The 25,259-nt window shown below is 39.0% G+C and overlaps 1 protein-coding gene across 5 annotated transcripts; it reads right to left on the reverse strand.

The window, feature by feature from the left end:
- Positions 1 to 361: 361 nt before the first annotated feature.
- LOC306936156 (uncharacterized protein) lies at positions 362 to 24,440 on the reverse strand. 5 transcript variants are annotated; one of them, XM_079519630.1, is made up of 27 exons: positions 24,406 to 24,440; positions 23,059 to 23,091; positions 18,354 to 18,656; positions 17,216 to 17,485; positions 16,000 to 16,302; positions 14,862 to 15,131; positions 13,856 to 14,098; positions 13,363 to 13,440; positions 13,121 to 13,136; positions 12,891 to 13,018; positions 12,331 to 12,384; positions 10,391 to 10,406; positions 10,192 to 10,289; positions 9,992 to 10,045; positions 8,996 to 9,011; positions 8,797 to 8,894; positions 8,597 to 8,650; positions 7,599 to 7,614; positions 7,400 to 7,497; positions 7,200 to 7,253; positions 5,697 to 5,712; positions 5,498 to 5,595; positions 5,310 to 5,363; positions 3,881 to 3,896; positions 3,682 to 3,779; positions 3,487 to 3,531; positions 362 to 1,651 (listed from the first exon to the last, which is right to left on the reverse strand). In XM_079519630.1, the coding sequence occupies exons 1-27, from the start codon at positions 24,434 to 24,436 to the stop codon at positions 1,611 to 1,613; spliced, it is 2,601 nt and encodes an 866-aa protein (XP_079375756.1). In that variant the 5' UTR covers positions 24,437 to 24,440; the 3' UTR covers positions 362 to 1,610. The 5 variants fall into 5 exon arrangements, with proteins under 5 accessions (XP_079375756.1, XP_079375755.1, XP_079375754.1 ...); XM_079519629.1 differs by having other exon boundaries at positions 7,200 to 7,244; positions 13,363 to 13,485; XM_079519628.1 differs by having other exon boundaries at positions 13,363 to 13,485.
- Between the last annotated feature and the right edge of the window lie 819 nt (positions 24,441 to 25,259).

The following is a 25,259-nucleotide window of genomic DNA, read 5'->3' on the forward strand; positions in this document are numbered from 1 at the left end:
TATAGCTCCAAAATGCTTCTTTGCCTAGAAAATAAGATAATGAGGTAATGTTTTTCTTATGGAATGGACTTTTGTTTCTGATTTTTGTTCATGCACGCACACACGCTCAAGATGGCTGCCATACCTGCCGTACACTCTGCTGGAATGACAGATGACCCACCCTGGGTACACACCTGTCACTATAATCACAACTATACGCTCGGTAGAAATGGAACCAAATGGACCCTTCTAGTAATGGTTCAATTATCACTAAGGATTTTGCTGTGCAATTATTGCTTGTCCTTACTGGCTGTGCTTCTTCTTTAAACGAGCCAACGAATGAATGAATCGAATGAATGAATGAATGAATGGAATGAATGAATGAATGAAAATTAGCTTTAATTTTCTATTAATACATTTTTAGTCACACATCTGAAATGTGCATTAATTTAGATTAACAGCTAGAGCAGGTACTTTTTCCATGGTGCCCGGTGCTTGGACCCGGGCACCAACAATCCTTTATCCAACATCATGGCATGCATACATATCATAACATGTTTTTATCAAATACATTTTAATGCAGCACGCCGAAATTCACATACATTTAGTACACATACAGTAGGCCTATATGTCCTATGCTCAGAGAAAGTAAGTGCATGTAGGCATGCACTTTTGGCAGATGACAAAGATTTTATTCAAAGGACTATGGCTAAAACTAAATCAAAAGGTGCTGTCAAGATCAACATGGTCAGAAAGCAGAGGTTAGATAGAGCCGCTCTAAGCAGAGCACTAGGATTTTAAACGGTCTCACAATATCCATAATTATACAGTTTTCCCCTGGACATCTGGTAAAAAATAACGGTCATAAATGCATTACAAGCACGCATGCACACACACACACACACACACACACACACACACACACACACACACACACACACACACACACACACACACACACACACACACACACACACACACACACACACACACACACACACACACACACACACACCATTGACAAAGTGCAACTAACAAGTAAAAACAAATAATAATAAAAATAGAAAAATAAAACATGCAACATGGTGCCCCCCTGTGGTTGGTGCCCAAAAGGCCTACACTGCATCACTTAAAGGCCTTGCTTCAATCCACCACTGAACATCTTACTGTACCAAGACATCTCTGACTAATACAGTATTCAATCACTCAATATTAATCAAAAGGCTTTGCTTTTTTACCGGGCCAGTTTCGAATTGCAGAGACATGTAAGTGCTCTTTGTGAGCTGTTTTGAACAACAGTAGGGATTCATTCCTTTACGACTGCTGGTAGGGCATTCCTCATTTTTGTGGCATAGGGGGAGAACAAATGTCACCCTTTGTTTGAGCCAAATCTGGGTTGAACGTGATTAGTGAACCTCCCTTTGGTGTTGTGATTGTGGACAGCGTTGACATTTTGGAAGTAGGTTTGACAGGTACACGGGTGTCTTTGTGGTGTATAGAGTGTCTTGTGACCGTTGCAAGTTGCTGTACTCTACCCTGAGAGCCACCCCAACCTATCAAAATGAGGAGGGGTAAGGTGAGTTGTAGGAGTAAGGCCAAGCAGTGGCCCAACCATGTTGGGAGCCTTGTTTTTAGGGCCCGTGTGGTGTTGGGTATTCCTCCACGGCTACATCTAAAGAAATCAAACAGAGTTACAGTAAATAATTTAAAACAGGATAGCCTGCTGTGTTATTAATCATGCAATATATAAAATGTAGTGTATTTCTGTAAGTGTGGAAGTGTATTCACACATTAAGTTCCATTTTCATTCCAACTCAACACATCACAAATAAATCTGTTCAGTTGTAATTCTCTCAACAAGCACTCAAAATATAATTGATTGTGGAATCAGTGTTGTAATTTGTACAAACAGTATATGACATAAGAATACTGGTTGAAAAGTTTCTATTTTACATAGTTTGATTACGCTAGTTCACCCCCCCAAAATATGGATTACTCACTTGAATTCATGGATATTTTTGTAGTTTTTTTCACATTCCTAGGCCAATAATTTGATGATAGCAGTGGTTCCCTATATGAGACACAAAGGAGACAATGTGTGTCTCCATACGGAACCACTGAATGCGTCAAAAGGGAAAAAAATATCCATGAATTCAAGTCTCTATGGGGTGAGTAATCGATAGAAAAAAAGTCATTAGGGCCGCAGGGCGTGACCTATCCCTTTCCTCGTTGTAAACATGGGTGTCATTTGGGGTTTCAGGGGATGGTAAATGGTAATAATTCATATTTAACCTCAAATTCAGGTATGCAGAGGTACATCAGGGGGTATATGCGATAAAGTGGAAAACTGGACAGTTTAAAGTAAATGTGCTCAGGATGGTCTTCAACTCCTTTTCTTATTAATAATGTTATTCAAAAGGTGGGTTATCGTTCATTCTTGGCATCGGGTGGATAGGCCTATACCTCATATGGCAGGCAGTTGTGCCGCAATACGTAGGTGCATTTTAATCCTTGCAAATGCACTAAATGCACTATAACCCCCCCCCCCCCCCCCCCCCCCCCCCCCCGAAGTAAAAAATGTTTGCTCTGAAAGAATATATTTAAAGATTTGCGCCACATTTTCACGATTTTTCCAAAATAGCAGATCTAGATCTGCAGATCGTAGCGTGGCGCTTGGTGCCGTGCTATAAGCTTGTAGATCTGCTATTTTTCAATAGCTAAAGTATAAAATAATGCTTAAAACACCAAAAGGGGTTCCCGCCCAGAATGGGTAAAAGCATGTAGTTCGGGTAAAGGGATATACTTTGATCCAGAAATCAGGAAAAGTCCTCACAATAGCGATCTACAACGCACTTTGAGCTTGTAGATCCACTATTTTAGCTATATCAAAACGGGGCAACTTATTTTTGTCACTCCCAATTTTTATTTCTGAAATGACGCTGGTTATAAGCATAAATAGTTTCAGATAAAAAAAAATGCTTCTGGAAAAAAGACAATTTAAATTCCGACCGAATTAAAGAATTTTCACCATATCTGTTGTTTTGTTGAATGGATGCTGTAGCTTTATTGATATCTGTTACACTGTTACTGAAGATTAAATTACTAAGCACTGCTGAACATATAGGATAAGGATAGGGAAGAGAGAAATATAGTAAGTTTTAGTCTGACAAGTATAGTTTGATATATTCCTAGCTCCGTTTGGAACCTCTAGCTCTACACTGCTACGCTTTAGCTCCGAGATGAGGTTCCGAGGAAAGCTATCCCTGCACTGGTAGAAATGGGAGTCTAGCTGGGTCGAGCCCGTCAACAAGTAGTGGATTCAACCCCTTTCGCAGTATTTATTTCAAAAAGTAAAGGTATCAGAACCAAGATACAGTTGATAAACGTAACATAGGCACGTAACATTGTAACGTATAGGCATCAAACAATCAGGCTTAAATAAAAAAAATGTCCAGTCATCCCCCGTTCGCATGCGCAGTAATGTTTCATTTAAAAAGTATACTGTACCATCATCATCAGGGGGGTTGATTACTTCATAGACACCTGTGTTGCCTAAAGGTAAATATTAAACTTATTAATGTGGTGCTTATTGTTATTTCAATAATGCTTTCTATTTAGTTAATCACAATAATTTATATTAAAATTAGAACCAGTTGTCAGAAGTGTACTTCACCAACGTGATTGATTGGTTTAAAGACTGACCTTGCTGCAGTGGGCAGTACACATGATCAGTACCCCCACTTTGATTGGTCATCTGCTCTGCAGCTGAGCCCTGATTGGTGCCATCATACTCAATGGGCCTGTAATTGAAATACAATAAATATTTATCGTAAAGGACATGAACAAGATGTAATATACTGCTGTCATGTTGATGAATAGACAGAGATCTATGTATACTTACGTGATATAATATGGTTCTGTAAATTAATAACAATTAGATATAAATATTTGAATCAAATAAAAACATACAGGCCAGTACAAGTTTATTTTTCTTCGTGTTAAAACAACAGGACACTAATAGTAGAGGTTTGTTTGGTTTAGTGGTTTAGCTAACTTGTCATGATGATGAAACAATAGTCCAATATTAGTGAGTTAGGAATTAACTAGCATACTTGGGAACGATTTCAATTAGACAAATAAGCACTGCGGTCCCTCGGGTCGCCTGCGACAAATTTGTAGTCACTGGTCAGTTGGTCGAACGGTTCTGGAGATACGTGGATTACAGACGCATGTACGTACAAAAAATCGCACATAACTGAACACAAACAAAGCGCATTCTGACAATATGTACCAAACCGTTTGTTTTGAATAACAAGGAATTTTCTGTGGAAGAAGGATGTAAGAAAACCCGGACTGGATCTGTGGATCCGGATCTTCAAATAGTAAACTCAACAAACAAACCTTACTGGGTTGTGATATTCTATATCATTGTCAGAATCAGCTTTGTTTGTGTTCATTTATGTGCCACAAGAGTGGTTTTTGAGGACTGTTTCATCATACATTGGAAGTCTATGTAATTCTATTTTTGGATTATTAATTAAAAATGTTGCAACTGAGCAATACATTGTATCTGACTATTTGTACTATAGTTACATCAGGAGAAGGTATAATAGTAAACAACGTACCCCCAACCTCTACCAAAGTGTCCTTGTGCTTTAAAGCAAGTAAACGAGGTGATGTCACTGTCACACAATAAACAAAAAACGGAGCGGTGCAACTATGTGTGTGTGTGTGTGTGTGTGTGTGTGTGTGTGTGTGTCTGAGCACACTTTAGATTCCATGCACGGACAGAAGAAGCTATGTTTTGCGTCATTTCCGAGTTTTTAGACAGCTGGTGGATGGAAATTAAGCTCCACCCACGCGGCAGGTTGCCGCGTCAGCCAGATTCCCGGAAAAGCTTGCCCAAGTGGCATTCTGCCGCGTGGGTGGAGCTTCATTTCCATCCACCAGCTGTCTAAAAACTCGGAAATGACGCAAAACATAGCTTCTTCTGTCCGCGCATGGAAGTTCAAGTGTGCCCAGGCTGTGTGTGTGTCCCAATCTGGAGTCAAGCACAGCTGTTCCTGAGGGTTGTAATGACTCTTCCTGACCCCTGCATGCAGTGCAGGGGTCAAAGGTCCTACTCCAAACTCACATACGGACAAAGGGACACACAAAGCTATTCATTGGAGACGGTGTGCACCGCTCAAAAACTGTCCTATGAACAGAGATTCAACTCAACCCACTGAAAAGTTACTGTGCTCAGCAGGGGTTGCTAAAACATTTCTTACAAATCCATTTAATTAGAACTTGCATTTGTTTGGATCTTTGAAAAAAAGTATATACGGTACCATTTTCATCATTTTCATTAGGGCGTTTGATTGCTTCATAGACACCTGTGTTGCCTAAAGGTAAATATTAAACATATTAATGTGGTGCTTATTGTTATTTCAATAATGGTTTCTATTTAGTTAATCACAATAATTTATATTAAAATTAGAACCAGTTACCAACGTGATTGATTGGTTTAAAGACTGACCTTGCTGCAGTGGGCAGTACACATGATCAGTACCCCCACTTTGATTGGTCCTCTGCTCTGCAGTTGAGCCCTGATTGGTGCCATCATACTCAATGGGCCTGTAATTGAAATACAATAAATATTTATCGTAAAGGACATGAACAAGATGTAATATACTGCTGTCATGTTGATGAATAGACAGAGATCCATGTATACTTACGTGATATAATATGGTTCTGTAAATGAATAACAATTAGATATAAATATTTGAATCAAATAAAAACATACAGGCCAGTACAAGTTTATTTTTCTTCGTGTTAAAATAACAGGACACTAATAGTAGAGGTTTGTTTGGTTTAGTGGTTTAGCTAACTTGTCATGATGATGAAACAATAGTCCAATATTAGTGAATTAGGAATTAACTAGCATACTTGGGAACGATTTAAATTAGACAAATAAGCACTGCGGTCCCTCGGGTCGCCTGCGACAAATTTGTAGTCACTGGTCAGTTGGTCGAACGGTTCTGGAGATACGTGGATTACAGACGCATGTACGTACAAAAAATCGCACATAACTGAACACAAACAAAGCGCATTCTGACAATATGTACCAAACCGTTTGTTTTGAATAACAAGGAATTTTCTGTGGAAGAAGGATGTAAGAAAACTGTGGATCCGGATCTTCAAATAGTAAACTCAACAAACAAACCTTACTGGGTTGTGATATTCTATATCATTGTCAGAATCAGCTTTGTTTGTGTTCATTTATGTGCCACAAGAGTGGTTTTTGAGGACTGTTTCATCATACATTGGAAGTCTATGTAATTCTATTTTTGGATTATTCATTAAAAATGTTGCAACTGAGCAATACATTGTATCTGACTATTTGCACTATAGTTATATCAGGAGAAGGTATAATAGTAAACAACGTACCCCCAACCTCTACCAAAGTGTCCTTGTGCTTTAAAGCAAGTAAACGAGGTGATGTCACTGTCACACAATAAACAAAACACCGAGCGGTGAAACTATGTGTGTGTGTGTGTGTGTGTGGGGGGGGGGGGGGGGGGGGGGGGGGGGGTCTGAGCACACTTTAGATTCCATGCGCGGACAGAAGAAGCTGTGTTTTGCGTCATTTCCGAGTTTTTAGACAGCTGGTGGATGGAAATGAAGCTCCACCCACGCGGCAGATTGCCGCGTCGGCCAGATTCCCGGAAAAGCTTGCCCCAGTGGCATTCTGCCGCGTAGGTGGAGCTTCATTTCCATCCACCAGCTGTCTAAAAACTCGGAAATGGCGTAAAACACAGCTTCTTCTGTCCGCGCATGGAAGTTCAAGTGTGCCCCTGCTGTGTGTGTGTGTGTCCCAATCTGGAGTCAAGCACAGCTGTTCCTGAGGGTTGTAATGACTCTTCCTGACTCTTCCTTTGACCCCTGCATGCAGGGGTCAAAGGTCCTACTCCAAACTCACATACGGACAAAGGGACACACAAAGCTATTCATTGGAGACGGTCTGCACCGCTCAAAAACTGTCCTATGAACAGAGATTCAACTCAACCCACTGAAATGTTACTGTGCTCAGCAGGGGTTGCTAAAACATTTCTACAAATCCATTTAATTAGAACCTGCAAATAAATGACTCTCCTAACATGAATTATTCAACCATGACATCAAATGAAACTAGATTAAAATAATTTGTTTGGATGTTTGAAAAAAAGGATATACGGTACCATTTTCATCATTTTCATTAGGGCGTTTGATTGCTTCATTGACACCTGTGTTGCCTAAATGTAAATATTAAACGTATTAATGTGGTGCTTATTGTTATTTCAATAATGCTTTCTATTTATTTAATCACAATCATTTATATTAAAATTAGAACCAGTTGTCAGAAGCGTCCTTAACCAACATGATTGGTTTAAAGACTGACCTTGCTGCAGTGGGCAGTACACATGATCAGTACCCCCACTTTGATTGGTCCTCTGCTCTGCAGCTGAGCCCTGATTGGTGCCATCATACTCAATGGGCCTGTAATTGAAATACAATAAATATTTATCGTAAAGGACATGAACAAGATATAATATACTGCTGTCATGTTGATGAATAGACAGAGATCGATGTATACTTACGTGATATACAATGGTTCTGTAAATTAAAAACAATTAGATATAAATATTTGAATCAAATAAAAACATACAGGCACGGTAGAAGTTATTTGTCAGTTTATTTTTCTTCATGTTAAAACAACAGTTAACACTAGTAGAGGTTTGTTTGGTTTAGTGGTTTAGCTAACTTGTCATGATGATGAAACAATAGTCCAATATTAATGAGTTAGGAATTAACTAGCATAACGATTTAAATTAGACAAATAAGCTCCCTCGGGTTGCCTGCGACAAATTTGTAGTCAGTTGGTCGAACGGCAGGTTGCCGCGTCGGCAGGGCCGGTTCTAGGGGGGGGCAGGGGTGGGCATAGCCCACCCAAACGTGCGTCCTGCCCACCCAATGTGGGTTTGACACCCCACCTGCGCCGGCGGAGTCGCCCCCCTTACAATTCTGTCTGCCCACCTGAGTGGGGCTGGCTGAATCCGGCCCTGGCGTCGGCCAGATTCCCGGAAAAGCTTGTCCCAGTGGCATTCTGCCGCGTAGGTGGAGCTTCATTTCCATCCACCAGCTGTCTAAAAACTCGGAAATGGCGTAAAACACAGCTTCTTCTGTCCGCGCATGGAAGTTCAAGTGTGCACCTGCTGTGTGTGTGTGTGTGTCCCAATCTGGAGTCAAGCACAGCTGTTCCTGAGGGTTGTAATGACTCTTCCTGACTCTTCCTTTGACCCCTGCATGCAGGGGTCAAAGGTCCTACTCCAAACTCACATACGGACAAAGGGACACACAAAGCTATTCATTGGAGACGGTGTGCACCGCTCAAAAACTGTCCTATGAACAGAGATTCAACTCAACCCACTGAAATGTTACTGTGCTCAGCAGGGGTTGCTAAAACATTTCTACAAATCCATTTAATTAGAACCTGCAAATAAATGACTCTCCTAACATGAATTATTCAACCATGACATCAAATTAAACTAGATTAAAATCATTTGTTTGGATGTTTGAAAAAAAGGATATACGGTACCATTTTCATCATTTTCATTAGGGCGTTTGATTGCTTCATTGACACCTGTGTTGCCTAAATGTAAATATTAAACGTATTAATGTGGTGCTTATTGTTATTTCAATAATGCTTTCTATTTATTTAATCACAATAATTTATATTAAAATTAGAACCAGTTGTCAGAAGCGTCCTTAACCAACATGATTGGTTTAAAGACTGACCTCGCTGCAGTGGGCAGTACACATGATCAGTACCCCCACTTTGATTGGTCCTCTGCTCTGCAGCTGAGCCCTGATTGGTGCCATCATACTCAATGGGCCTGTAATTGAAATACAATAAATATTTATGGTAAAGGACATGAACAAGATATAATATACTGCTGTCATGTTAATGAATAGACAGAGATCGATGTATACTTACGTGATATACAATGGTTCTGTAAATTAAAAACAATTAGATATAAATATTTGAATCAAATAAAAACATACAGGCACGGTAGAAGTTATTTGTCAGTTTATTTTTCTTCATGTTAAAACAACAGTTAACACTAGTAGAGGTTTGTTTGGTTTAGTGGTTTAGCTAACTTGTCATGATGATGAAACAATAGTCCAATATTAATGATTTAGGAATTAACTAGCATAACGATTTAAATTGGACAAATAAGCTCCCTCGGGTTGCCTGCGACACATTTGTAGTCAGTTGGTCGAACGGCAGGTTGCCGCGTCGGCAGGGCCGGTTCTAGGGGGGGGCAGGGGTGGGCATAGCCCACCCAAACGTGCGTCCTGCCCACCCAATGTGGGTTTGACACCCCACCTGCGCCGGCGGAGTCGCCCCCCTTACAATTCTGTCTGCCCACCTGAGTGGGGCTGGCTAAATCCGACCCTGGCGTCGGCCAGATTCCCGGAAAAGCTTGTCCCAGTGGCATTCTGCCGCGTAGGTGGAGCTTCATTTCCATCCACCAGCTGTCTAAAAACTCGGAAATGGCGTAAAACACAGCTTCTTCTGTCCGCGCATGGAAGTTCAAGTGTGCCCCTGCTGTGTGTGTGTGTGTCCCAATCTGGAGTCAAGCACAGCTGTTCCTGAGGGTTGTAATGACTCTTCCTGACTCTTCCTTTGACCCCTGCATGCAGGGGTCAAAGGTCCTACTCCAAACTCACATACAGACAAAGGGACACACAAAGCTATTCATTGGAGACGGTGTGCACCGCTCAAAAACTGTCCTATGAACAGAGATTCAACTCAACCCACTGAAATGTTACTGTGCTCAGCAGGGGTTGCTAAAACATTTCTACAAATCCATTTAATTAGAACCTGCAAATAAATGACTCTCCTAACATGAATTATTCAACCATGACATCAAATTAAACTAGATTAAAATCATTTGTTTGGATGTTTGAAAAAAAGGATATACGGTACCATTTTCATCATTTTCATTAGGGCGTTTGATTGCTTCATTGACACCTGTGTTGCCTAAATGTAAATATTAAACGTATTAATGTGGTGCTTATTGTTATTTCAATAATGCTTTCTATTTATTTAATCACAATAATTTATATTAAAATTAGAACCAGTTGTCAGAAGCGTCCTTAACCAACATGATTGGTTTAAAGACTGACCTTGCTGCAGTGGGCAGTACACATGATCAGTACCCCCACTTTGATTGGTCCTCTGCTCTGCAGCTGAGCCCTGATTGGTGCCATCATACTCAATGGGCCTGTAATTGAAATACAATAAATATTTATCGAAAAGGACATGAACAAGATATAATATACTGCTGTCATGTTAATGAATAGACAGAGATCGATGTATACTTACGTGATATACAATGGTTCTGTAAATTAAAAACAATTAGATATAAATATTTGAATCAAATAAAAACATACAGGCACGGTAGAAGTTATTTGTCAGTTTATTTTTCTTCATGTTAAAACAACAGTTAACACTAGTAGAGGTTTGTTTGGTTTAGTGGTTTAGCTAACTTGTCATGATGATGAAACAATAGTCCAATATGAATGAGTTAGGAATTAACTAGCATAACGATTTAAATTGGACAAATAAGCTCCCTCGGGTTGCCTGCGACACATTTGTAGTCAGTTGGTCGAACGGTTCTTGTCTGAACACAAACAAAGCGTATTCTGACAATATGTGCCAAACTGTTTGTTTTGAATAACAATATCAACTTGTTAATTTAGGAATTTTCTGTGGAAGAAGGATGTAAAAAACCCGGACTGGATCTGTGGATCCGAATCTTCAAATAGTAAACTCAACAGGACTTCATATTTCTTTAAAACAAATTTAACAAACAAACCTTACTGGGTTTTGTGATATTGACATGAACTGTGTACCTTTATTGTGTAGTTATGTTCCTAGTGTTTCCTGTCTGCTCTATTTGTTGTTGCCTGCCTTGTCTCACCAGTCTGTAACTGCAATTGTATTTCCCCTGTGTCCTGTTTAGTCTCAGCCAATGATGTGTTGATTGTAGTTTTGTTGCACCTGTGTCTAGTTAGTCTTGTGTATTTAAACCTATCCCAGTGTTCAGTGTTCCCTTGCCAGATTATAGTTCTTGTTATGTTGTGTCCCTGCCTTTGTATGTCCTGTTAGTCGTTAATAAATACTGGACTTGATCTGCCTGCCTGCCTGCCGTGTTCTGCTTCTGGGTCCTCACCTGACACACACCGTGACAGATATTATATATCATTGTCAGAATAAGCTTTGTTTGTGTTCATTTATATGCCACAAGAGTGGTTTTTGAGGACTGTTTCATCATACAATGGTATATAATATTTTTGGACTATGAATTAAACATTTTGCAACTGAGAAATACATTGTATCTGACTATTTGTACTATAGTTACATCAGGAGAAGGTATAATAGTAAACAACGTATACCCCCGACCTCTACCAAAGTGTCCTTGTGCTTTAAAGCAAGTAAACGAGGTGATGTCACTGTCACACAATAAACAAGTTCAGAGATTAATATATGGTGCATTTTGCATCCCAAAACGCAATAAAACGACCTCTGCATCCACGGGATGCACTACTGTACTACTGTTTTTTATTCTAGTTTATTTTGCTAACTTTAGTTATAATAATCATGTCTTCTTCTGTTTTCTACATGAATATAACCACATTATAACCATATAAAATGAAATGGGAGTTAAATGCTGCAATTTGTAAAAAATGGCAAAATATGACTCCTAACGTCATAAATTGTCCCTGGGACTGATCTAAAAGACCATCCCTGCATCCCGGGACTCATTACATTGAAAACCTATTTACATCACTGCCCCGTCTGAAAAACTGAGTGGTGCAACTGTGTGTGTGTGTGTGTGTGTGTGTGTGTGTGTGTGTGTGTGTGTGTGTGTGTGTGTGTGTGTGTGTGTGTGTGTGTGTGTGTGTGTGTGTGTGTGTCCGTCCCAATCCGGAGTCAAGCACAGCTGTTCCTGAGGATTGTAATGACCCTTCCTGACCCCAGGGGTCAAAGGTACTACTCCAAACTCACATACAGACAAAGGGACACACAAAGCTATTCATTGGAGACGGTGTGCACCGCTCAAAAACTGTCCTATGAACAGAGATTCAACTCAACCCACTGAAATGTTACTGTGCTCAGCAGGGGTTGCTAAAACATTTCTTACAAATCCATTTAATTAGAACCTGCAAATGAATCTCCTAAAAATTATTCCACCATGACACCAAATTAAACTAGATTAAAATCATTTGTTTGGATGTTTGAAAAAAATGTATATACGGTACCATTTTCATAATTTTCATAAGGGTGTTTGATTGCTTCATAGACACTTCTGTCACCTAAAGGTAAACAAAATGAGCATTAATTATGGTGCTTGTTTTTTGCTAATTCAATAATATTTGGATTTAGTAGATTATTCTGCTAATGAGGAAAAGCGAACACAACTGAACTTCGAAAAAGGACATTAAATGTCTAAAGTCTCAATAGTTCTTTTTTATTTGAACTTAGACATTAATTTATGTTAAAATTAGAACCAGTTGTCAGCAACTAAGGAGATTTCTTTTACATTTACATTTATTAACCCCTTAAACCCCAGCTTCCTTATTGCGGGGAAGGCTTTAGCAGAAAAAAGCACATTGACTATTTTCGATCGGTTATTTTCTGTGAATGCCCTCCTCACAATAACAGAAAACAGAAAAGTCACTAGTACAGTATAGAACCCAGAGGGACTATGGTAAACCATATGGGGTTTAAGTGGTTACATTATATTTATTAGATGATTTATTAAACTCAAGTTTCAGTTTTCATTTTTTGTCAGAACTTTGTGTTTGGTTCAAAGACTAACCGTGCTGCAGTGGACAGTACACATCACCAGGGGCCCCACTCGGATTGGTCTTCTGGTCTGAAACTGAGCCTGGATTGGTTCTTTGGTCTGCAGCTGAGCCCTCATTGGTTCCCTTAGACTGAATCGGTCTGAAGTGAAAAGACAAAAATATTGATCAGACATGTCACATGTATAAACAATTAAGATGTAAACTGCTGTCATGGTGATGACTAATATGTAGTAGCACTTACCTGTCTAAACGTTGATCTGTAAATAAAAGAAAAAAAAGTTGTACCATAAAGCTTTGCACCATTACTATAATAATTAGTATATTATTGTAATATTGTTGCTGTTCGGTTTTAAATGGGGTGTAAATGATTATTATTTTTTGATTAAAACAAAAAGTTTATTGTTAGAAAGTTAACGAAATCGTTACACAAATCAACACTATTTTAACCAAATATCACTAATGTATTAGTACTTAGCTACTCACCTTGAGATTTGTGTCTACACAGCAGGAGCAGCACGATTGACAGCAGAATCACAACCAGAAATCCTGAAATCAGAAACACTGCAAGTGGAGAACCATTTTCCACAGTAGGAGGAGATTCAGGATCTATAGATTTTTAAATAGATTAGTATTAGAACAACTTGTTTTAAGTTTTAACATCCATGACAGGCTGTTGTGTATGCCTGAGGTGATTCAACTACATGAGCTTGGGAGACCACTGGCCGACTGTGTAATAGTTTACAAACAAAGTTTAAAAGTACATTATTGAAGTAATTCAGTGAAAAACATTTATGGTTATATGCTTTAGTTTTAACCCTTCCTCCTTTAGAGTAACAATTGTGTCAACAAGTGTATGACAACATTCCTACACTATGTGTAAGATATAATTACGACAAAGAAAATAATAAGTAAATGTGTTGCGTACAATTTGCATATTGTGTAAATATATGAAAAAAGTTGTCAGTAGTATACTAACATGTTACTGCCATCCAGCTCTGTGCTGATTCTTCTCCATAATATACACACTTGTAGAATCCCTCGTCACATGTAGATACAGCAGGAATGATCATCTGTCCGTTGGTTTTAGTTTGGACCAGTTCTTCATTTCTATAAAAGTCCACGTTGGACAGTGACGAGACTGTTCTGTGTTTGCACTGAAGAGTGACAGAACGTCCCTCAGTCACAGGTTGAACAGGACTCACCAGGATGACAGAACTAGCTGTAAAGCAGTCCACATGTTAGCATTCACAGCATGAACTCATTTAAAAGGTAGAGTAAATTATATATTTTTGTTAAACAAAAACCTTTTTTAGAAGCACAATTTTTCTGATAGTAATCATTGATCTAGAATGTTTCTTCAGTCACTCCCTCTCTTCAATATACAGAAAACATATTTTCAGGTGGGTTGCAAATTGTCAGCAAATCAGGTGAGAGTACCCATTTACAGTTTCATTTTTATATAGTGTTCCAGTTCCAAATTTGTTGTTTATTTGTGTCATCACTTTCTCTATCTTGATTGGACACATTTTCTGTTTACTAAAGAGCTGGAGCGACACGGCAACTCCTGAACAAACACTTTACAGCTCAGTGGCCTAGTGGTTAAGAGCGTTCGCCCTGAAACTGAGAGGTCGGGGATCAATCTCCGGTTGGGTCATACCAAAGACTGTAAAAATGGGACCCAATGCCTCCCTGCTTGGCACTCAGCATCAAGGGTTGGATTGGGGGGTTAGATCAACTACAAATGATTCCAGAGCATGGCTACGGCTCTCCGCTCCAAGATATGGGTCAAATGCGGAGAACAAACAGAAATGTATGTGACAAATATAGGACTTTGCTATAGCAATGAGTACTATCAGAATATAGAGCTATTTAACACTTATTTTAACCAAAGAAAATCACTTGCAATACCTTTAAACAGTGTGGTTTTTAATGAGTTGATAGAATGCTGCAGTATTTTTATGTAGTGAATGAACTGGACTCACTGTCTACTGTGATGTTGACAGCATTGCTGTACTCTCTCAGTCCAAATGCAGACTGACACCAGAACACACTGCTGATCTTATAGGTGCTGCTGACCTTGCATGTGGTCATTGACGTGGTATATGAACAAGTTATGCCCCAGACTCCGTACTCAGTGAAATACATCACTGTCCAAACAGTAGAGTTTCCCTTACAGATCAGTGAGAAAGACTCATTGATGAAGTGTTGACTTCTGTCTGGACTCACTGTGAGAGAAGCTGAAGAATGACGATCTAAAACACAACATGGGGTCAGAGGTCAAACAAAGAGCACTGTTAAAATGACAGTGGCAGTGGCGGACTAAGTACTTGAGTCAGAGCATAGATTCTCCTGGACAAATGTTATTCAACTGCATGTTTTCCGAATTTGTACTCAGTACAGATATGAGTACTGACATAGTTGTAAGTCATTAAATTGTAACTTTAGAAATGTGAAGATACCCATATACACTGATACCCTACTCTTTTTTGAAGAAAACATATTATAAAAATGTTGTAATGTTGCTGTATACTGCAGAGCAACAAGAACCCCAAATGGGTTCCCGTCTTGAAGGGTAAAACCCCCCAAAGTGGTTCCCGTCCTAAATTACTAAAATACTTATCAATTAAAAAGTACATATTAAAAAGTACATTTTCATTTTAACGTCAATGCATTGAGGTTTAAATACCGGTATTAAAATATATAAATAAAACATCTAAGTGGCAATATTGATATATTTGAAATGTAGTGGAGTCTAAAAAGTACAACATTTGCCTTTGAGATATAATGGGGTTAAGGTCATGATGAGTATACAAAAATGATAATACTCAAGTCTTTTTTGAGTGGTGTAAACCACTCCTACAACTGGCTTTTTTGTGCAGAAAAAATGAGCATGGTTGCTATGTTCACCCTGTTCACCCGGGTGGCTTTGCTAGTCTGTGCAGAAAAAATGAGCATGGTTGCTATGTTCACCCTGTTCACCCGGGTGTGATTTCATTACGTCAGACATGATTTCATTACGTCAGACAGGCTATATTACACCACTCAGTTCACACGGGTGTGATTTTTTATTTACAAATAGAAAACAATCCAGAAGAATGATGAATTATGAGTCATACTCACCACCAGAAAACACAAACTTATTGTCACTGAAGTCAGTGTAATAAACTGGGTCTCCTCTCCCAGCTCTACACACATAGACAGCTGTGCCTGTAGGACCATAGATGACGTAGGAACCTTCTACGGTCCCATTGAGGCTACCAGGTAAAAGCTCTGTGACGTTGATGTAGCCTTCTGGCCCAAGAACAGCTCTGTACCAGTAAAACCTCCAGTCTGCAGGCGATTCTTTAACTTCACAGCTCAGAGTCACTGGATCTCCAGGACTCAACCATGTAGTAGACACATTCAGAACAGCCTTGGGTCGACCTGTTTGGAAAGCACATTTGTCATTGTTTATCATTTAACTAGATGTAGCCAGGCAGAGTTGAGCCTCAGTGGCCACCATACAATGCCTGCAAACATGGCTGCTGATTGCTGGCCTGGCTGTGGGTCTTCTGACCTGTGTCTTATTGGTTTTGTGTTTTTAGCTTTTCCCTGACTGAGTGAGTAACATGGTGCACAGATATTGTTATCATTTTATTTGAGTAGTATTTTAATCATTTTGTTCCTATCCAGGCTAAGGGCATGTGTCTTGAGTCCAGAAGCGACGAGCTGTACCGAGAGGGAGATGGTGTGAGAGAACACAGCTACTCCAAGGTATAGCCTAAATCAATCTATTTATTGTCAATTAATGGTGTATCTTTGTGTAAAGTGACTAAACAATGTTGTCCTCCATTCCTTGGTTATTTCACCACTGCTGTTTTGTTTAGCCTGAGTTTTATTGTTTGATTTTTATTGTTTGAGCCATTAATTCTTCTGTTGTGTTTTTTTATTGTATAGTTTCCTCCCCAACACTGAATATATTGTGACATAGTTGAAAGGACTGACATAAGTTTAATAAAACATCTCCCTGTGTTTGGGGGAACTTGTCTCAAGCCCTTGTATCGAACTTGTGTCTGTGTGGGGAACCCGATTTACTTAATATGCATTCATTTTCTTGATAAATCAAGGTGGCATAGTCATTTACTACCTTTTTTAAGGTATTTTTTTGCCTGTAGTGATAGATGTGTAACGTTTGATCTGTGGTGTGGAATAATGCAATGAGTACTATCAGAATATAGAGCTATTTAACACTTATTTTAACCAAAGAAAATCACTTGCAATACCTTTAAACAGTGTGGTTTTTAATGAGTTGATAGAATGCTGCAGTATTTTTATGTAGTGAATGAACTGGACTCACTGTCTACTGTGATGTTGACAGCATTGCTGTACTCTCTCAGTCCAAATGCAGACTGACACCAGAACACACTGCTGATCTTATAGGTGCTGCTGACCTTGCATGTGGTCATTGACGTGGTATATGAACAAGTTATGCCCCAGACTCCGTACTCAGTGAAATACATCACTGTCCAAACAGTAGAGTTTCCCTTACAGATCAGTGAGAAAGACTCATTGATGAAGTGTTGACTTCTGTCTGGACTCACTGTGAGAGAAGCTGAAGAATGACGATCTAAAACACAACATGGGGTCAGAGGTCAAACAAAGAGCACTGTTAAAATGACAGTGGCAGTGGCGGACTAAGTACTTGAGTCAGAGCATAGATTCTCCTGGACAAATGTTATTCAACTGCATGTTTTCCGAATTTGTACTCAGTACAGATATGAGTACTGACATAGTTGTAAGTCATTAAATTGTAACTTTAGAAATGTGAAGATACCCATATACACTGATACCCTACTCTTTTTTGAAGAAAACATATTATAAAAATGTTGTAATGTTGCTGTATACTGCAGAGCAACAAGAACCCCAAATGGGTTCCCGTCTTGAAGGGTAAAACCCCCCAAAGTGGTTCCCGTCCTAAATTACTAAAATACTTATCAATTAAAAAGTACATATTAAAAAGTACATTTTCATTTTAACGTCAATGCATTGAGGTTTAAATACCGGTATTAAAATATATAAATAAAACATCTAAGTGGCAATATTGATATATTTGAAATGTAGTGGAGTCTAAAAAGTACAACATTTGCCTTTGAGATATAATGGGGTTAAGGTCATGATGAGTATACAAAAATGATAATACTCAAGTCTTTTTTGAGTGGTGTAAACCACTCCTACAACTGGCTTTTTTGTGCAGAAAAAATGAGCATGGTTGCTATGTTCACCCTGTTCACCCGGGTGGCTTTGCTAGTCTGTGCAGAAAAAATGAGCATGGTTGCTATGTTCACCCTGTTCACCCGGGTGTGATTTCATTACGTCAGACATGATTTCATTACGTCAGACAGGCTATATTACACCACTCAGTTCACACGGGTGTGATTTTTTATTTACAAATAGAAAACAATCCAGAAGAATGATGAATTATGAGTCATACTCACCACCAGAAAACACAAACTTATTGTCACTGAAGTCAGTGTAATAAACTGGGTCTCCTCTCCCAGCTCTACACACATAGACAGCTGTGCCTGTAGGACCATAGATGACGTAGGAACCTTCTACGGTCCCATTGAGGCTACCAGGTAAAAGCTCTGTGACGTTGATGTAGCCTTCTGGCCCAAGAACAGCTCTGTACCAGTAAAACCTCCAGTCTGCAGGCGATTCTTTAACTTCACAGCTCAGAGTCACTGGATCTCCAGGACTCAACCATGTAGTAGACACATTCAGAACAGCCTTGGGTCGACCTGTTTGGAAAGCACATTTGTCATTGTTTATCATTTAACTAGATGTAGCCAGGCAGAGTTGAGCCTCAGTGGCCACCATACAATGCCTGCAAACATGGCTGCTGATTGCTGGCCTGGCTGTGGGTCTTCTGACCTGTGTCTTATTGGTTTTGTGTTTTTAGCTTTTCCCTGACTGAGTGAGTAACATGGTGCACAGATATTGTTATCATTTTATTTGAGTAGTATTTTAATCATTTTGTTCCTATCCAGGCTAAGGGCATGTGTCTTGAGTCCAGAAGCGACGAGCTGTACCGAGAGGGAGATGGTGTGAGAGAACACAGCTACTCCAAGGTATAGCCTAAATCAATCTATTTATTGTCAATTAATGGTGTATCTTTGTGTAAAGTGACTAAACAATGTTGTCCTCCATTCCTTGGTTATTTCACCACTGCTGTTTTGTTTAGCCTGAGTTTTATTGTTTGATTTTTATTGTTTGAGCCATTAATTCTTCTGTTGTGTTTTTTTATTGTATAGTTTCCTCCCCAACACTGAATATATTGTGACATAGTTGAAAGGACTGACATAAGTTTAATAAAACATCTCCCTGTGTTTGGGGGAACTTGTCTCAAGCCCTTGTATCGAACTTGTGTCTGTGTGGGGAACCCGATTTACTTAATATGCATTCATTTTCTTGATAAATCAAGGTGGCATAGTCATTTACTACCTTTTTTAAGGTATTTTTTTGCCTGTAGTGATAGATGTGTAACGTTTGATCTGTGGTGTGGAATAATGCAGTTCCAGACGGCTTCTCTCTTTGACAGTTTAATCTGTTAAAATACACAGACTTATCTATCTAGTCAGCTTCTGTCTGTGTTACACACCCAATCCTCAGCACGTCATGTCTCATGTTACTGACCACAATCAATAAGCATACAATACAATAGATTTCAAGTATGGGATGTACGATTAATCGTAGCCGCAATTTGCAACTCTAGAATTTTTTATAATGGGATGAATCTAGAGTTGCAATACCCTCCATTGACTCCCCACTCATCATTTTGCGTTTGCGATCTGCTTGTCTTAAACGACGTTAAACTCACCAACATTCCAGCTGTAGTCCAAGCTTGAATTATTCTCTTTCAATCTGCAAAGCTTGTTTTTCATAAAAATCCCCTGTAGACATGTTATGAGCTACTTTCTGTCAAGAAATTCTGTGCAAGTGATTCTTTTTCTAAGTGCTGGAGTTTGGAAGCGCTCGTCGTAAGTCACTGAACGTCCCTGCATGCATCTGTTTCGCATTTGCACATAATGCAGGAGGCAGCAGCGCGACCCCTTAATAAAAACGAGCGCTTCCAAACTCCATTTCTTCTTCTTGACAGAAAGTAGCTCATAACATGTCTACGGGGGATTTTTATGAAAAACAAGCTTTGCAGATTGAAAGAGAATAATTCAAGCTTGGACTACAGCTGCAATGTTGGTGAGTTTAACGTCGTTTAAGACAAGCAGATCGCAAACGCAAAATGATGAGTGGGGAGTCAATGGAGGGTATTGCAACTCTAGATTCATCCCATTATAAAAAAAATCTAGAGTTGCAAATTGCGGCTAGATTAATCGGTGGCATCTGAATTGGCCATATCGGCCATAAAATGCCATATCGGAATGGTCTCAAAATAATACTGATTATTGAATCGGTATAAAAATCTACATTTAATTTGAGTAGGCCTACTCGTCTCATTCAGTAGTCATTCAGTTGTGAAAACAGACACTTGGAAAAGAGTGTATTGATTGAATACTTTATTAAAAACTCTTTCAGCGCCACCTGGTGGACACCAGTTTTGTGTTTTTGTTTTTTTTAACTCAACCCCTGGCAATCAGTGCATAATTAGATTCAGCTCATCTTAATGTCCCTGGCACTTAAACAGTTTAACAGGCTTTGGGCCAAATTAACCACTAGGGCCTAGGCTTGTTTCCATTGTGGTCTCTGTATAATATCGGAATCTGTCAGTGTCGGTATCGGCAGATATGAGTATGACCCTGCAAATAATGGGAGATCGGATATCAATCACAGTCTGTCTGTCTGAAACAGCAAAAACAGAGATTAGCCTATCTAGGGAAATCTTTTACGTCGTATAAGAACTGCGTTCCAAAAATAAACTGACCACTTTGGTGATTTTGTCAGGTTTGTGACTGTCGTGTATGATATTGAGTTACATTTGATAGCTGTGTAACTGTTTTTTTGTGTGGATAAATTACATTTCTACCGTTAGTTGATGCTTCATATCCTGATGAGTAGCCTACAATCTCCCAGCTGATTTAAGAATCTAAATTTCCCCTAAATCCAACACAAAACATAACGCTGTGACCCAGGGCGATGCTGCCCTCTAGCGGGACTTCTGCGCTCTATTTGATTGGATATATTTTGAATAGCTGATCTCTCTCTCTCTCTCTCTCTCTCTCTCTCTCTCTCTCTCTCTCTCTCTCTCTCTCCACACCACCAGCACCCACAGCTTCCCAAGCGGGAATTGAACCCAGGACCTTCTAGCTGTGAGGCGACAGCACTACCAACTGTGCCACCGTGCCCCCATGGAGCATGTCTTGAGTGTACAGGGTTTGATGAGGTCAGATCAACATATGGAATGTCAGAACACGTAAGCTCCATATGGAGATCTAAAGGTGACAGCGGGGGCAGTGTCTTGAGTGTACACTGTACAGGGTTTGATGAGGGCCCAGGTAGGACTGGAACTTAATTTTCGGGCCTGTTGGGAACTCCAGTCTCACCTGCTGCTGGCCGTGGCTGCACTAATAACTTTGGGGCAGGCCCGTCTAGAGTTTAAATGGACAGGTATCAGTCAAAAGGGAGACATTGAAGAGAAAGGATGGATGGGGAAGTATCAACATATGGAATGTCAGAACAGGTCAGCTCCATATATGGAGATCTAAGGGTTTGAGGTCAGATGTAGAGTTGCTGCCCAAAATTGATGACATCAGGGATCTCCATATGGGCATTCCCATATATGGGATCTCCATCCCTGATGATGTCACGTGATGTCACTAGGCATGACCATATAATGGACTAACTATAACTAACTAACTAACTAACTAACTAACTGATGGGAAATGCACGCTTTCATAGTAAATGCGACCTGTGGTCGCAAAAACAGGTGCTATATAGCACTGTTTCCGGGTTGTGAGTAAATATCTCCATTTTTGTTTCCTACATTAAAAAAAATAATACACACACATTTCTATAAATAAAAGAATAAAAACATTTAAGAAGTACTGACAATAGCAAATCTACAAGCTCACTTATGGCGTTACTTTGTGAGCTTGTAGATCTGCCATTTTCCCGTTTGGGTCCCGGGCAAACGTCTATTTTCTCTTTTGGGTCTTGAGCAAAAAAGTTTGGGAACCACTGCTACTGCATAGCACCAACAGTCTATATGCTTAACCAAAAAACACTTTTAGCCCCATTTGTTTTGTGTACCTGATATAATCTGCTGGATAACACATTTAATGTGTTGAAATTTATACGGAAGTGGTGAAATTGACATCATACTTCATAATCTTTTTGTAATCAGTTTCCTCCCATATACGTATAGTGACACAATCCATGCAATATGACATATTTTCATGAGCAGTTACAGTACAATACTGTTTATAAATATTATATAGTTTCATAAGCTTGTACAGAATGCAACGCGTTGTGAGCTTGTAGATCAGCTATTTTCCCTACCTCTTTAACATTTGTTTTCTAATTTATGTTTTTTTGTTATCATTATTCATGAAATTCTTTTGAAACATCATTGAATTTGTTTTTAATTCATGAGAAAAGTTGTTTTGAAATGATAACAATTCAAAACAAAATGTAGGAAACAAAACAATTAAAGAGATATTCACTTGTGACTCATACAGCCACCCCTGTTGAGAAACACTACATTTTACAAAGATGAGGTTGAAAATGGGTGGAAGTAGTGCTCCTTTAATCAGTGATGGAAGAAGTACTCACATGTTTTAGTTAAGTAAAGTAGAATACTACTTTGTTACACGTAAAAATCCTGTATTCAAAATCTACTTGAGCAAAAGTATGAAAATTGTTTTTTTATTTTCAAATGGCCAATATATATATATATACTGTACACACACACACACACACACACACACACACACACACACACACACACACACACACACACAGTATAAGTATAACTATAGGCTGACTAACATTTTCACATAATTGAGTACAATATTTGCTTTTGAGATGTAGATATATATATATATATATATATATATGATATATATTTGAAATACAGTTACTTTACACCACTGCCTTTAATACACATACTAATAAACTGATAAACTGATAAATATGTTTAATGACTGAAATTATGGGTGAATAAAAAAATAAAGAAATATTAATCTTCACCTTGACTGTGTCCACAGGAGATGATACCCAGCACTGAAAAATATTGATGAGACAATATCAACATAACATAAATATTTGCATTTTCAAGAACAACAATCATCAAAGAAAAAGTGTACTCCTTTGAGCGCAGCTGCAGATCCCTGGTGTTATACTACCGGAGCCAATACTAGAGAATGTTTCTATGTAACGCCCGGGACTCAAACCTGCAGGTCTTCTCTTCCATACGGAAAGCCAACATACTCACACTGGCTAGTCTCACACAGCCCCTTGGCTGTTCGTCGACTAAAACTATGACGAAAAATGTTCGTCAACTACCTTTTTTCCACTAAGGAAAACTAAATAAAAACGAAGCTACGATGACTCAAATTAAGACAATTTCAAAGACAAAGACAATTTCGTATAGTGGAGATTCTGGGGAAGAGATCCAGTAGAAGTAGAAGACATTTCACGCTTGATTGCATGCTTAAAATAGCCGAGACGCTTTACGGCGCTGAGACAAGTTGTGAGCTTGTAGATCGGCTATTTTCAGCATGCAGTCTAAAAGTAGCCATTACGAATTTACGACGCCATCAAGGACTGCCAAAATACATTTTAGTCGACTAAATCAACAGTAGATTTAGTTGACTAAAATCTTGTGATATTTAGTCGACTAAAACTAGACTAACACTACAACATTTCAGGTGACTAAAACGAAATGATTTTTTAGTCCAAAGACTATGACTAAAACTAAATCATTTTCTGTAAAAATCAACAATGGATAATACTGTAGGCGTTCATACTTTCAGCTCAGTGTAGGACAGTTGAGGGGCATGAAGGCACTCATTTGAGTCATTTTCAATGTAGCCGAGATACAGAACACAATATTAAACAGGAATAGACATTCACATACAGCAACATCAAAAAGGCCTACATGCTTTACATCATTATTGTTGAAATGATACATTTAACAGCAAGGTGAAAACACTGGTGAAGATCTCAAACCAACTACAACATTGATTCCATTAACATGGTTTTCACTGTATTCAAACTCAGCAGCATACTGTAACAAAATGTTGATGTATAAGATGGTCATTATGTTCCCTGAGTTCTACGTTCCCTATGTTCCCCACTTACCAAAGAGGTTAGTGTTAGGGTTGGTTTAGGGAACATAGTACCCGGGGAACATAGATACATTTCTATATTTGAATATTAAAATATTACAACTACTACTAATATTAGAGATAAAGAAATAATAATACAAAAATAAAATAAAATAAAATAAAATAATAATAGTAGTAGTAATAATAATAATAATGATATAACAGAGCTAGTATTGATAATATTTATTAGTATTAGTTTCATACTCACAGAGGAGAACGCAGGGCAGAGCGAGACTCATCCTGTCCTGAGATGACCTACTCTGAACAACCTTAGTTTCCTCTTTGCACAGAGAGAGAGAGAGAGAGAGAGAGAGAGAGAGAGAGAGAGGGGTTGAGAAAGATGTTACACTTCTTATCGTCATATAACTTCATTCAATTCAGCTGTTCCTTAATTCCCTTTTTTGTAAGAGAGATAAATACTAACTAACTAACTAACTAACTAACTAACTAACTAACTAGCTAACTAACTGTAACCATAAGGAGTCACCAAGTACTCTTAATGTCACAGTAACTACGCCACTAGTCCCAATTGTGTATTGAAAGGGTAAGTGTAGTGGAGTATGGTGGGTGGTTTGGATAATTTCACCAGTATAGGGTCGTAGGAAGTAGGTCACTAGGTCCAAAATTGGTCTGCCAAAACCTGACTTTGAATCCAAGGCGTTCACTTCAGACTCGGGATACAACCTGAGGAAGTGTATAGGATCTGGCCGCCCCATGAGCAAATAGTTGGGTGTGACAGGGTCTATGTCCGCAAGGTCAGTAGACACATAGCCTAGGGGCTTGAAATTCAATACCCCCTCAACTTCAACTAAAACCGTCCTCAAGACCTCTTCCGTCACGGTTTGGGAACCAATCGTAACATAGAGGGCAGCATGGGGTGTTGATCAGAACACGGACACAGGACTTGAAATCATGGTAACACAGATACATGGGCATAACATTGGATGTGTGTGGTCTAAAACAGAAGATAATACTAATATCAACATCAATCACAGTACACAAATAGAGACAGAAATAACATTCAATATCAATATACAATCAGCATAAACATAGATCACAGCT

This window comes from Electrona antarctica (assembly GCF_951216825.1).
Source record: "Electrona antarctica genome assembly, chromosome: 14".
NCBI classification, from domain to species: domain Eukaryota; kingdom Metazoa; phylum Chordata; class Actinopteri; order Myctophiformes; family Myctophidae; genus Electrona; species Electrona antarctica.